Genomic DNA, 15,806 nt, shown 5'->3' with positions numbered 1-15,806 from the left:
AAATTAAAAACTAAAAAGCAGGGACATGAAGCTAAAAGTGTAGGGTTTTTATTAGTTTTCTTTTTGCATGTTTGTTTGTTTATGCAATTAGTGTCAAGTGGTCATCAGTTTAAAATAATGAGTTATAAGATAGTATTTACAAGCCTCATGGTAATCGCAAATTAAAAAACATACAAGAGCTACACAAAAATAAAAACCAAGAATTAAAGCATACCACCAGAGAAGATCACCTTCACGAAAAGAAAGACAGGAAAAAGGGAAAGAAGAAAGAGAATATCACAAAACAATCAGAAAACTAATCACAAAAGGGTAGGAGTAAGTCCCTACCTACCAATAATATCATTCAATGTACAAGTACTAAACTCTCCAATCAAAAGGCATAGAGTGGCTGAATAGAAGAAAAACAGACCCAATCATCTGTTGCCTACTGGAAACACACTTAGTCTATAGACATACTCTTAGACTGAAAATAAAGGGATGTAAAAAGCTATATTTCGTGGCAATGAAAACCAAAAAAGAGCACAGGTAACTATACTTATATCAGACAAAATAGATACCAACACAAAAACTGTTAGAAGAGACCAAGAATGTCATTACATAATGATAAAAGGGTCAGTTCAGCAAAAGGCTAAAATGGTTGCAAATTTATATGCAACCAACACTGGAGCATCCAGATAAATAAAGTAAATACTATTAGAGCTAAAGAGAGACAGATCTCAATGCAGTAATAGCTGGAGACTTCAACACCCCAATTTTAGCATCAGACAGATCTCCCATACAGAAAATCAGCAAATAAACATCAGACTTAATCAGCACTATAGACCAAATGAACCTAATAGATATTTACAGAACACTGCATCAAACAGCTGTAATGCTTCAACACATGCTTCTCCTTAGCATGTGGATCATTCTCAAAGATAGACCATACGTTAGGTCACAAAACAAGTCTTAAAACATTCAAAACATTAAAATAATATCAAGCATCTTCTCTGACCAGAGTGAGATTAAGAGGAATTTTGAAAACTATACAAACACATGGAAATAAAACAATATGCTCCTGAATGACCAGTAGGTCAATGAAGAAATTAAGAAAGAAATTGAAAAATTTCTCTAAACAATTGATAATGGAAACACAATATACCAAAGCCAATGGGATATAGCAAAGCAGTACTAAAAGGGAAATTTATAGTTGTAAGTGCCTACATAAAAACAAAAGTCAAATAACCTAATAACATATCTTAAACAACTATAAAAGGAAGAGCAAACCAAACCCAAAATTACTAGAAGAAAAATAATAAATATCAAAGCAGAAATAAATAAATTTGAAACAAAGAAAGCAATTTAAAAGATCAATGAAACAAAAAGGTGGTTTTTGAAAAAAATAAAGAAAATTCATAAGCCTTTAGGCAGAATAATGAAGGAAAAAAAGGGAAGAAACCCAAATAAATAAAATTAGAGATGAAAATGAAAACATTACAACTGAAACCACAACTTTTTTTCTGTATGTACTTTTATTTTTTTAATTTTATTTTATTTTAGGTTTCAGGACACATGTGCAGGACATGCAGGTTAGAAACATGGGTAAATGTGTGTCATGGTGGTTTGCTATACCTATCAACCCATCACTTAGACATCAGTCACCATATGCATTAGCTATTTATCCTGACGCTCTCCTTTCCCCTGCCCTTTTAAGAGGCCCCAGTATGTGCTGTCCCCACTGTCCACATCTATGTGTTCTTACTGTTCAGCTCCCACTTATAAGTGAGAATATGTGGTGCTTGGTTTTCTGTTCCTGTGTTAATTTGCTGAGGTGAATGACTTCCAGCTCCATTCATCTCAATGCAAAAGACATGATCTTGTTCCTTTTTATGGCTGCACAGTAGTCCATGGTGTGTATGTACCACATTTTCTTCAGCCAGTCTATCATTTATGGGCATCTGAGTTGATTCCATGTTTTTGCTATTGTGAATAGTGCCACAATGAACATGTGTATATCTTTATAATAGAAAGATTTATATTCCTTTGCGTATATACTCAATAATGGGATTACTGAGTGAAATGGTATTTCTGGTTTCAGGTCTTTAAAGAATCACCACACCATCTTCCAAAATGGTTGCAATAATTTATATTCCCACGAACAGTGTAAAAGCATTTCTATTTCTCCACAGCCTCACCAGCATCTGTTGTTTCTTGACTTTTTTAATAATTGCATATTCTGACTGTGTGAGATAGTATCTCACTGTGGTTTTGATTTGTGTTTCTCTAATGATCAGTGATGTTGAGCTTTTTTTCATGTTTGTTGGCTGCATAAATGTCTTCTTTTGACAACTGTCTTTTATGTCTTTTGTCCACATTTTAATGAGGTTGTTTGATTTTTTCTTCTAAATTTATTTTTTATTATTATTTTTTTCCTGAGACGGAGTTTCGCTCTTGTTACCCAGGCTGGAGTGCAATGGCGCGATCCCGGCTCACTGCAACCTTCACCTCCTGGGTTCAGGCAATTCTCCTACCTCAGCCTCCCAAGTAGCTGGGATTACAGGCATGCACTACCATGCCCAGCTAATTTTTTGTATTTTTAGTAGAGACGGGGTTTCACCATGTTGACCAGGATGGTCTTGATCTCTCGACCTCGTGATCCACCCATCTCGGCCTCCCAAAGTACTGGGATTACAGGCTTGAGCCACCATGCCCGGCCTCTTTTAAATTTATTTAAGTTCCTTGTAGATTCTGAATATTGGACCTTTGTTAGATGGATAGATTGTGAACATTTTCTCCCAATTTCTAGGTGATCTGTTCACTCTGATGATAATTTCTTTTGCTGTACAGAAGCTGCTTAGTTTAACTAGATCCCATTTGTCAATTTTTGCTTTTGTTACAATTGCTTTTGATGTTTTTGTAATGAAATCTTTGCCTGTGCTGGTCGTAAATGGTATTGCCTAGCTTTTCTTCTAGAGTTTTTATAGTTTTGGGTTTTACATTAAATCATCCTGAGTTCAGTTTTGTACAAGGTGCAAGGAAGGAGTCCAGTTTCAATTTTCTGCATATGACTAGTCAGTTTTCCCAGCACCATTTATTAAATAGGGAATCTTTACCCCATTGCTTGTTTTTTTCAGGTTTGTTGAAGATCAGATTGTCGTAGATGTTTGACCTTTTTTCTGAGATCTCTATTCTGTTCCATTGGTCTTTGTGTCTGTTTTTGTACCAGTACCATGCTGTTTTGGTTACTGTAGCCTTATAGTATAGTTTGAAGTCAGGTAGCATGATGCCTCCAGCTTTGTTCTTTTTGCTTAGGATTGTCTTGACTATATACAGGCTTTTTGGTTCCATATGAATTTTAAAGTATTTTTTTTTAATTCTGTGAAGAATGTCAATGGTAGTTTAATGACAATAGCATTGACTCTATAAATTACTTTGGGCAGTATGGTCATTTCCATAAATTGATTCCTCTCATTTAGGAGCATGAAATAAAACCACAGATTTTAAAGGATTATTAGTGGCTATTATGAGCAACCATATGCCAATGAGTGGGAAAATCCAAAGGAAATTTATAAATACTTAGACACATACAACCTATCAAGACTGGACCATGAAGAAATCCAATATCTGAACAGACCAATAACAACTAATGAAGTCGAAGCTGTAATGAAAAGTCTCCCATTAAAGCAAAGCCCTGGACTCAGTGGCTTCACTGTTGAATTCTATGAAACATTTAAGGAAGAACTAATATCAATTCTACTTAAACCAATCAAAAAAAAAAAAAAAGGAGAAGGGAACACTACCAATCTCATTCTATAATGAGACCAATATTACCCTCATACCAAAGCCAGAAAATGATACATCAAACTAAGAAAACTATAGGTCAATATCTCTGATGAATATTGATGCATCAATATTCATTGTTATGCTAGGTTAATGTTGTCAATATGTTATGCTAGTTCAACAAAATGCTAGCAAAACAACTTCAACAATGCATTAAAAGATCATTCATCATGTCTAAGTAGAATTTATCCCAGGGATGCAAAGATAGTTTAACATATGCAAATCAATCAATGTGATATGTCATATCAACAGAATAAAGGACAAAAACCATATGATCATTGATGTTGAAAAATCATATGATAAAAGTCAACATCCTTTCATGATAAAACAAAAACTCTCAAAAAACTGGATATAGAAGGAATATTATCCAAACATAGTAAAAGCCATATATGATAGAACCACAGCTAGAATCATACAGAATGAGGAAAACTTAAAGCTTTTCTTTTAAGATCTGGAACATGACAAGGATGTTCTCTGTCACCACTGTTATTCAACACATAACTGGAAGTTGTAACTAGTGTAATCAGACAAGAGAATAAATAAAGGGCACCTAAATTGGAAAGGAAGAAGTCAAATTATTCTTGTTTGCAGATGATATAATCTTGTATTTGGAAGAACCTAACGAATCCACCAAAAAAGTATTAGAACTGAAAATTGAATTCAGTAAAGTTGCAGGATGCAAAATCAACATACAAAAATCAGTAGCACTTCTACATGCCAACGGAGAACAATCTAAAATAGAAGTCAAAAAAGTAATTTCATGTAAAATAATAGCCACAAGTAAAAGCAATAACCTAGGAATTTACTTAACCAAAGAGTGAAAATCTCTACAATAGAAACTATAAAACACTGATGAAAGAAATTGAAGAAGATACAAAAAAACTGAAATAGATCCCATGTTCTTAGATTGAAAGAATAAATATGTTATAATGCCCATATTACCAAAAGCAATCTACAGATTCAAAGCAATTCCTAGCAAAATACCAATGACATTCTTCACAAAAATTGAAAAATTATGAAATTTATGGGGAACCACAAAGGACCCAGAATCACTAAAGCTATCCTGAGATAAAGGAACAAAGCTGGAGTCATTCTTTGACTTTGAATTCTACTTCAGAGCTATAGTAACCAAAACAGCATACTGCTGGCGTAAAAACAGAAACATAGGCCAATGGAACAGAATAGAGATCCAAAAACAAATTCACTCATTTACAGTGAGCTCATTTTTGACAAAGGTGGCAAGAACATACATAACAAAAAGACAGTCTTTTCAATAAATGATGCTGGGAAAGCTGGGTATCCATATGCAAAATAATACAACCAGACCCCTATATCTTACCATATACAAAAATCAAATCAGAATGAACTAAATACTTAAATCTAAGACCTCAAACTATGAAACTTCTACAAGAAAATATCAGAAAAACTTTCCAGGACAGTAGTCTGGGCTAAAATTTCTCCAGTAGTACCCCACAAGCACAGTCAACCAAAGCAAAAATGAACAAATGGGATCATGTGTTCAAAAGCTTCTGCCCAGCAAATGAAACAATCAACCAAATGAAGGGATAATCCATAGAATGGGAGAAAATATTCGCAAACTACCCATCTAAGAAGAAATTAATAATCAGCATATATCAGGAGCTCAAACAACTCTATATAAAAAGTATAATTATGTTTTAAAATGGGCATAACATTTCAATAGACATTTCTCAAAAGAAGACATCCAGATGGCAAACAGGCTTATGAAAAGATGCTCAACGTCGCTGATCATCAGATAAATGCTAATCAAAATTATGATGAGATATTATCTCACCCCAGTTAAAATGGCTTTGATCCAAAAGATAAGCAATAACAAATGCTTACGAGGATGTAGAGAAAAGGGAACCCTTGTGGTTGGGACTGTACATCACCAATTAGTACAACCACTATAAAGAACAATCTGGAGGTTCCACAGAAAACTAAAAAGAAAGAGCTATCATGTATGATCTAACACGTTATCCCACTGCAGGTCATATACAGAAAAGAAAGAAAATCATTATATCAAAGAGTTATTTGCACTCACATGTTTGCCACAGCACTGTTCACAATATCTAAGATTTAGAAGCAACCTAAGTAGCCTTTAATAGATGACTGAATAAAGAAAATACAGTTCTTATACACAATGGAGTACTATTCACTCATTATAAATAATGAGATCCTGTCATTTGCAGCAACATGTATAGAGTAAGTGAAATAAGCCAGGCACAGAATGACAAACAATGCATGTTCTCACTTATTTGTGGAATCTAAAACTCAAAACAACTAAATTAATGGAGATAGAGAGTAGAGAAGAATGGTTACCAGAGGCTGGGACGGGTGGGGGTTGCTTTGGGGTGGGGAGGTGGGGATGGCTATCAGGTATAAAAAAAATTGAAAGAATTAATAAGACCTGGTATTTGATAGCACAACCAAGTGACTATACTCAATAATTTAATTGTACATTTTAAAATAACTAAAAGAATATAATCAGATTGCAACACAAAGGATAAAAGCTTAAGGGGACAGATACTCTATTTTCCATGATGCAATTATTATGCATTGCATGCCTATATCAAAATATTTCGTGTGCCCCGTACATACCTATTATGTACCCACAAAAAATTTTTAAAAAATCAAAATTTGTTTAGAAAGGAAATTTCTTTACATGAAGAAAATAAACTTTAAAAATGAGTGTCATGAGAAGTAACGCTCTTATACCTTATCTGATATATTATGAGTTAATGTACATTTAAGCACATGATTTAAAATCTTAGAAACAGTAAATCATTATCATTTTAGATGTTAATATGACCAAATATGAAATCATTCCTTCTAAATTTAGGCTGAAGGTTACTGGGCATGAAGACATAATTTGGACCCAGAGTATAAACATGAATGGATAAAATATTTAAAGAACACGAACTATTTCCAGTATGGACTTATACGTCTCTAAGTATATAGAAATATCAGTGACAGAAACTTTGACATGAAGCAAACTTGGGTTGGGTTTTGCCTTCTCTGTGACTTCTGAAACTTGTTTTCTCCCCTCTGTAAAATGGAGATTTTAAAATAAAAATACCCACTTCATATGCTTGGTATATGATTTAAATTAGATAGTTAAGCTTTATTTCAAGTTAAGAGCTCAAAATATTAGTTTTATTATTGTTCAATTAAACATCTTTTTAAAAGAATCAAATAAAATATTGACGATAAATTAATCAACCCTGCAAATGACCTAGGCTCACTCCCTATTCAGCATGCTGTTAGCCTACTTTCAATTTTATTACACTAAAAAGAATCTCAATGATATTACTTTAAAACAGCCCACAATTTAAGCACACCATGGACTGGAGAAAACCTTTACTTTAACTAGTCTGAATTAGTGTTGCTTTTACTGTACCTGGTTCATCGTATAAAACAGACCCTGTAAAATTTCACAATACGTGCAGTAAAGACCCAAAGAAAAAAATATTATTTTGTGTTTTTTTGTTCATTTTTTTCTTCTTTTAAGAGAAAGCCTTACATCAAAGGCCTATAAAATGGAATTAGTTATACACTTTTTTTCTTTTATTAAACCATTATAATTATCTCAGGAAAACTGGAAAACCTATGAATACTTTGAAAACTAGCAAGTTTGTAAGTTGGTTTTAACATCAGTTGGTTCTCTGGCTACCTCTCCTCTATTTCTACAACAAAGTATTTTGTTCATTTACTATTTTAACTATCTACTATCTGTCTTATCCATTGGAATATATGCTTCAGAAATTAGCACCCTATCACTGTGTTCACTCCTCTCACCCCAGTGACTCCTCAGTGAATAGTACTTGGCAGACACAAAATAAATATTTGTTGAATCAATGAATACAGGTGGAAACTGAATAACAGGGCTAGAAATAGTGACTAGCTTTTCTATTAGTCTTGATTCATAGATTATATACTATACCTTTTTAATTTTTATTTTTTATTGGCAAATAATAACTGTATATATCCATGTGTTTGAGACATATAATATGTAGTAGTCAGATATATTATTTTAGGTAGTTAGTACTAACTTGTTCAGGATATCCTCAAGTGTAACAAAACTTTTTTTTCTTTGCTTTAATTTGTGTGTTCCCTTTGTTCAACCTCCTCTGTGGTATAGGAGTTGGTAACCTGCATGATCCCTGCTCTGGAATTTAAGAATATCTACAAAGTCAATGACGCATTGAGTCCCAGCAGGTATATACTCTGAAGATGACTAGTTTCTCCAAAGTTTGAAGACAGATGGTGAAATATTGAAATGTCACAGAAATAGCCTTCTCAGAGTTGCTTTTTAGTTTTCATGGGAGAAGAGGGAAAACATAGTGATTAATTAATTAATTAAATTATAGCTAGTAAACTCATAAAGTGAGACATCCCATAGTTCAGTCAATATGAACATCCTAATTTTTGGAAGAAAATATTACAATGTCATTATTTTTTAAAAGTCAATGTATTATATTAAGACATACATGATAAGCTCTTGTTCATCTAAGATCAAAACTTATAGCTAAAGTGGACTTCTGTTCTACAATTTAATCTTTTCTCCTCTAAATAAATGCATCAGGTATCACTTAGTAAACTGTAATAACTACAGCTGAGTATGTACAAATATGACTAAACCTTGAGCTGGTGCCAAAACTAGTTTTGACCTTCCATTGTAAAATGATCTCTTATGGTCTTCCAAAAGATGTGTGCATATATCAGGTGCCACAAACAATAATCCAAATGTCATGTTGTAAAATAAAGTAAAAACAAAGCTTCTTACTCAAGAAATGAATTTTAATTAAGGTAAAGAACCTTACCTGAAATAAAGGTTATATTTGTTCTAGCCTATACTGAACCTGTTTGATGGTTCATTCTTAACTTTAAATGACTTACATGTTCTCACAACATTAAGAGCATGAAAGTTAATCTACTTTTATTAAGTCTGATAATTGATTGAAAATAAAGAATAATTTGAAATAATTTTAAGCTATGGAGATTGAAGAAGCTGCTTCAGAATCATTTTAATTGCTACCAAATTAACCACTTCCAGAGAGAAACGGATAGTGACGTCAATCCACTGAACCTGCTGAAAACTAATCTAATTAGACATTTTACTGAAAGGCAAGAATAGATAAGAGACGAGAATGAGAAAGCAAAAATTCTGGAGATTTTTTTGATGGTCTGGCTCTTGTAAAATGTATTAGTCACAAAAAGTATGGAAACACTTTTAGGAAAACTTTCTTTTCTTGTACCCACTCAAGAATCAAGAAATTAAACTAAATCACAGTACTTCCAGTATTCCAAAGATACGTAAGAGGTAGAGAAGAAAGGAGATGTGCAAAAAGGAAAACAGGAAAGGAAAGGAAAAGCATTTAGGTATTGAGCAATTCCTTTGTAACCGGATTGCATTAAGGGTTTTTTGTATATTAGCTAATATAAATTTTACACAAGAAAATTATTAGTATCCACATTTCATAGATGAAGAAACAAAGGCACAGAAAGGTAACATGGTGAGTAATTTTCCCAGAATCAGTTATCTAAAAGTAACACTGTGATTTAAACTTGGATCTAGTCTACTAAATGCCTTCATTCTTTTTAAGTATTACTCCAAATGGCTTCCAATAATAATGAAAAATAACAGCAAGACTTCCAGGAAATGCTCTAAGCAGTGTTCCTACCCACATCCTCTAAACATAATTTTTCTGGATGTGGTAAAATTTAGTAATTTCAACTTATTACTTGCCTTGGGGAGATTCAAATGAAGGCAGAACTGTATAAATTGCAATGATGACATGGCACAAAATAAACATTTAATAACTATTTACTCTTCACAATTATGACAAAAACCACAAATATATAATTTAAGTGAAACACTTTACTCATTTGTTTTAGACTAAAAACTAAACACTTATTAAGGAGATAATTTTGTTTCAACTGGAGTAAGTTTGGTCAGAAGCATAAGTTGACCACATGATGGAAAATACAATTATTAGATAGTGAACACTAGTTGGGATGAGGCTATGCATGTGTATGTCTAACGCACTCAGAGCCAGCTACTCATAATTACTTGACTTGAACGTGTGAGTCTAATCCACTATTAATCTATTTTTGCTCATAAGTAGAAATTGATTTATTTGTTAATAATTTAAATGCAAGAAAACAACAAAATAGTCAAAGTTGATTAAACTGGCAATCCGATTAGAAATGGACAAATCTTAATGTTTCAAGTATATGATCTGACTATTTTATAAGCACTATCAACCATTGCAAAAATGAAAACATCATCTAAGCATTGATAACTAGAAAGATACCAAGTATGGCAGTTCTGTTTTATTTAGCTAACTGATCAAATTAGACCTCACTTAAGAATGAATGTGATAAGCTTACCTGATGTTTTATCTCTGACATAATCTGATTTTTCATATCTGAGCCAACCATCTCATCATACCCTTCAACTTCTTTAAAAAATCAACTAATTCTATTTAAATTACTTTATAATTGTGTTCTCTCCAAAGCACAGGCACCCATTTCAAAAGCAGTGTGTATAATTATAAAGGTACTTACATATTTGGTTTCTCGACCAGCTGCTCTTGGAAGAGTTGTAGAAGTCTGTATGAAAATAAAAACAATTTTACTTCTGAAATAATAAAGTAAATAATAATAGATTCAACTTCTGGAATGTGTTCACCTTTTCAGTTGAGACTTTCTAAACATTGCTCTCTCTATACAATATCATCTTTTAGAAAATTATTTAATAAAATGATATCACTTGATTTTACTTTTCACTTATTTTATCTATCAGCTTTCTGGTAATTTCTTCTTATGTACTGATGATGTTAACTCACTGTTAGGAAAGATCCTAATAGTTCTTCCCTCATGTTTCTTCCATAACTTTTGCCTATTTCAAAATTCATACAGAAATCTCTGTCTTTTCAATTTTTTGACCTCCTCAATTCCAAAGATGTTTTCATCTACTCCATTTCAATCATTCACTCCCGGAAAGCTCTTGGACTTCGCATTCACCAATAAAACAGAAACTCTCAGAAATATCAATTACAAATCTCCCTCACTCAGAACTCTCCCTCCTATCCACCATCTTTATTTCTCTAGTGCCACCAGTGAAACATCCACATCACTGAGACCTCCAAATCACTGACTTTCATTGGCTTTATTCTGGCTTTACCTCTCAGCTCATATATTTTTATTATTATAAGTCATTTTAATACTTTAATTTTTTTATCTTCTTCTCTTCCTGTGACAAGTTTATTTCAAAAAAAAAAAAAAACAAAACTCAACCCTAGATTGGCCTTACTATTCATTTTTCCCCATACTTGAATCGGAGAAGCAAAACATTATTGGAGAAACTCTTTCAAACAAAATAATTAATTTTAAACTAATAATTCTCAATTTCGAATGTGCATTCAATATTGCCCCCAATTTTTCTTTTGTAGGCCCACTTTCTGAGATGAAATAGCTATTTGATTCATTTGTCCACTCGACACATATTTATTGTGTGCCAATCACTGTTATACACTCCTGGGACGTATTGGTGAACAAAAGATACAAAGCTGTCCTACCACAGAGGAGTTCACTTCTCGAATAAATGAAATAAGCAATAAAATCATACATAAGTAAATTATATGTTAGAAAGGAATAAATGCAATGAAAAATATGCTTCCAGATAAAATTTTCTTTGCTTCTACAAAATACCTTGTATTTTTCTGGACCACCTAAATGTTAAGGAGGTCAAGAGTGCTGGGAGCTTACAGTTTTAAATCAGATGATCAACGTAGAGAAGGTGACATTTGAAGGAGACTTCAAAGACTTGAAGGAGTAAGGAAGTTGGGTATGTGGTACTACTCTAGATAAAGAGCATTCCAAAAAGAAGGAACAAGCACAAAGTTTCTAAGGTAGATTTTCTCCTCTGAGAAAGGTGGGTAGAAAACTGGAAGTAATCTTTCCATAAAGGACAAGAAAAAAATCTGACCAACATATTGAAAAATATTTACCAAAGACATCAATGTAGTAAAAAGAGAGTGAATAATTACTGGGCCAAATTAAAAGAGGATGGGAACCTGAAGAGAGAAGCCCAGCATTTCAAACTGCTTGTGCCCTCAGGGTGTTTGCAAATAATGATGAATTGCTTGAAAAGCTAACCCAAACTTTTGATATCTCTCAGGCATAGAGAGAGAAAAGTCAACCAGGACTTGCCAAGAACAGTTTGAGCTCCTAGGAGTAAGAGTGACCCAGAAGACTCACATGGTCCTCAGCCTAGTGTCAAATTATGTGAAGATGACTGTCTAGAAAAAATAATCTCAGAACCTTAAATTAAATTCAGGTAGTTTTTTCTTGCTAGTGCTCCCAATGTTTGACAGAAACAAAGAAAAGACTCTCTATGGAAAGACAGTTATCATCTGAAGTCTCCATTTCTATTAAGACGTTTTCACATAGGTTTTCTAGTACACAATCAGATTCAGATACACAAAGAGGCAAGTCAATGCAAATGAGGATGAGCAGAAATACTAGACAGCCAGAAAAAGACCCACAGAGATTCAGAAATTTGTTTTTTCAGAACCAGACTGAAAATAACCATACTGAACCATAATTTAGGAGATAAAAGTTAAGCTGGAAAATTTTTACAGTATGCTAGAAACTATAAAATAATCAGTGGTATAACTAATTTGAAAAGGAACTAAATGTGCTACGATAGGAGCATGCTTGACACATTCATGGAACAGCAAGAAGGCTAGCAGGGTTGGGGTAGAGCGAGTGAAGGAGAGAGAAAATTTAATCACGGAAGTACTGGGGCACCAGACCATATAGACCCTTCCAGGACCTTGAGAGGACTTTGCTAATAATTTGAGGGAAATGTATAAAGCACTTCTGGTTTTAAACAGAGGAGGGTCATGATCTAACTTGTGCTTTAAAAGTTTGTCTGTGTTTGATGTGTTAAGAATGAACTATTGTGAGTTAGAGGCATAAGAACAAAACTCTTGTACTACCCAATAAAATATGATGGCTCAGTAATGCAGAAGCCATGAAATAATCATTGACATATTCTGAAGCTATAGAAACAGGATTTCTAGCAGAAGAGATGTGAAATGTGAAAGAGAAAAACAAAACATCACACCAAAGTTTTTGACCTTGAGCAAACTGAAAAGTGAAATTTTACCAGTGGAGATGAGAAGGCAACATAAGGAATCATTCTGTAGGAGAAAAATCTAGATTTTATTTGTATGCATATTGAGTATAAGACATTTGTTAGAAATCTAAATAGAAATGATGAGTAGGTATTTGGAAGTCTGTAGTTTGAGAGAGAATCCTGAACTAGAAATAGAGTTGTCAGTGTATATGTACTTAATTTTTAAAACATAAATCAGGCTGAGATCAGCAAAAGAATGAATGTAGAGAGGAATGAGAAGTTTGAGGACTCATGACTAGAGAATTCCAACATTAACAGTTTGGAATGAAGAAGATGAACCAGCAAATGATGCTAAGAAATAATAATAATAAGTGAGATAGAAGAAAAACAGAGTACGGAGTTCTAAAATACCCTAGAAGAAAACATATCAAAAAGGAGGGCATGAGCAATTGTTTCAAATTCTGTTGCTGTCATCTCAAATCAGGACTGGATTTATAGCAATGTGAAGGACTTCAAGAACCTTGGAAAAAATGGTTTTGGCAACACAAAATTGGAGAGTTAAGAGGAAACCAGAGAAACAAAATTGAAAGCAGAGTATATAAACTTTTTTTTTAACTTTTTCAAATTCATCCCCATCATACCTTCTCTCCTTAATTTTGGTTATGATCTTAAATTTTACTTTATTGGAAGGTGTTAGTTATGAAATAACTAGAGATATTGGTTATAAAATTATTTCTCTTCCACCAAACTATAAACATTCTTGCATCTGTACCTGTCATGTCCTTTATTTTCTGTCCTGTTCCAATGGAGGACATTTCCAGCTTCTTATCACATGGTCTTAGCACATTTGGGCCGCAATAACAAAACACCATTGACTGGGTGGCTTATAAACAACAGAAATTTATTTTCCACAGTTCTGGAGGCTGGGAGGTCTAAAATCCAGGCACTAGCAGATTTGGTGTCTGGTGAGGGCCCACTTCCGGTTCATAGATGGTGCCATCTTCCACGTCATTACATGGTGGGAGGGGTTAAGAGGTTTCCCTCAGGACTGTTTTGTATAGAACTTATCCCATTCATAAGGTCCCCATCCTTATAACCCAATCATTCCTCATGGCCCCCTTCTAATACCTTCACATATTTCAACATATGAATTCTGAGTGGATAGGTGGGGCACAAAACTTCAGACCATTATTTCCCTTTCTTCGGTAGAATTAGTACTTTCTCTACTGAGACCAACACCACCGTATGCAAATTTGATCTTGTCATTTTCAGCTTCACAAAACATTCTTTCTTGCCCTCACTATCTACCTAAATTCCTTCTCCTTTTAACAGCCAAACATTTAAAAATAATTGTTTTGTTTTGTTCTGTTTTTACGTACTTTATCCCTGCTTTCTCAAATCTGAGGGTAAGAAAAAGAAGTAACAATGAAGATAATACCAAAGTGGTCCTTCAGCCTTGGGGGAGAAAATAGTTAACTACAGGTTTCAACAACTTGCCAGCTTCTGATGAATCTTTCCCTTGATCCTTTGCCTCAGCAATGATGACTGAGACAGCTATTGGAAGAGAAGAATATACCATAAGCAGAGGTGCAGGTAGGCAGAGGTGAGGGCTGAGGGCACCAGAGTGGAGAGGAAGTGGCAAGTGGGAACTGGTAGATACTATAGCACTTCTCCCTTCTGAAGTACATGTTCCTCCTGCTCTTAAGGAATAAATAAATAAACTTCACCAAAACTGGCAAGTGCTAGGACCTGGGCTTGGGGACCTGTCACCCCAGGCAGCAGGCATACATACACCCAACTTAGCTAACATGCTCAGGGAAATTTGAGTTTATAAATATAATAAGACATCTGAAAAACTTAAATACTATAAAAGAAAACAATGGTTCCTCTATTCCACTTCTAAGTATTTACCCAAGATGAGTGAAAGCATATATCCATACAAAGTCTTTAAAAACATTCTTGGCAGCTTTATTAGTAATAGCTCCAAATTAGAAATAACCCAACCATCTATAAATTGGTGAATAAAGGATAGTACATCCACACAGTGCATATTACTCAACAATAATTTTTTTAAAACTGAGCTAAAAAAACAGCAATGCAATGATATGGTTGAATTTCAAATGCCTTCTACTAAGTAGAGGCTGAAGGGACTACAGATTATATTATTATGTTTATATGATATTCTAGAAAAGGCAAAAGCAGAGGAACACATGAAAAGATAAGTGGTTTCCCAGGACTCGGATTGGAGGAAGGAATATACTAAAAAGGAGAACCAGGGAACTTTTTCAGGTGAAGGAAATGTTTTCTTTGGAATGTGGTGGTAATTATATAATTGGATTCTTTTGTCAAAACACAGAACTGTAAACTAAAAGGATGGAGTTTACAGTGATTAAATTATACCTCCTCAATAAATCTGATTTAGAAGAAAAAACTATGTTAGCTAAACTATGTTAACTTAATACCGGAATTGAAGGAAAGAATAGATACTGAATACATTCTTGAACTGGAATATCAGATCAAGAATTCCTCTTGAAGGAATTACAAAATAATAAATAGAAAAATATGAAAAGCAAGAGACAATAAATACAGAATTGAAAGTGACAAAATCAGTATGATAAGAGTTCCATGCGGGAAGGAATATTTGCAAAAATAATGATATAAAAATTACCAAGAATGTAAGGGGAAGAAAAGATTGAATATATCATATAAATGATCATAAAGAGTACCAATCAAAATAAGTAAAAAAGTGCATACATACATAATTTGAAAATTTTGTAAGATCATACGTAAAGTTTTAAAAGCTTACAAAGCAACTCTATAA

The 15,806-nt window shown here is 33.5% G+C and overlaps 1 protein-coding gene across 50 annotated transcripts in view; it reads right to left on the bottom strand.

The window, feature by feature from the left end:
• MLIP (muscular LMNA interacting protein) overlaps nt 1–15,806 on the bottom strand; it is a 283,089-nt gene that overhangs the window by 82,554 nt on the left and 184,729 nt on the right. For all 50 annotated transcript variants that reach the window (XR_013534304.1, XR_013534303.1, XM_078369389.1 and 47 more), the window contains one exon: nt 10,408–10,452. Coding sequence is in view for 48 of the 50 variants with exons in the window: in XM_078369389.1 (XP_078225515.1) it covers nt 10,408–10,452 (45 nt within the window). In the remaining 2 variants the exon portion in view is untranslated. The remainder of the gene's footprint in view (nt 1–10,407; nt 10,453–15,806) is intronic.

The sequence above is a fragment of the Callithrix jacchus genome, chromosome 4 (genome assembly GCF_049354715.1).
Source record: "Callithrix jacchus isolate 240 chromosome 4, calJac240_pri, whole genome shotgun sequence".
Classification (NCBI taxonomy): domain Eukaryota; kingdom Metazoa; phylum Chordata; class Mammalia; order Primates; family Cebidae; genus Callithrix; species Callithrix jacchus.
Note: the sequence above shows the minus strand (reverse complement) of the source record. Positions and strands in the feature narration are given on the sequence as shown.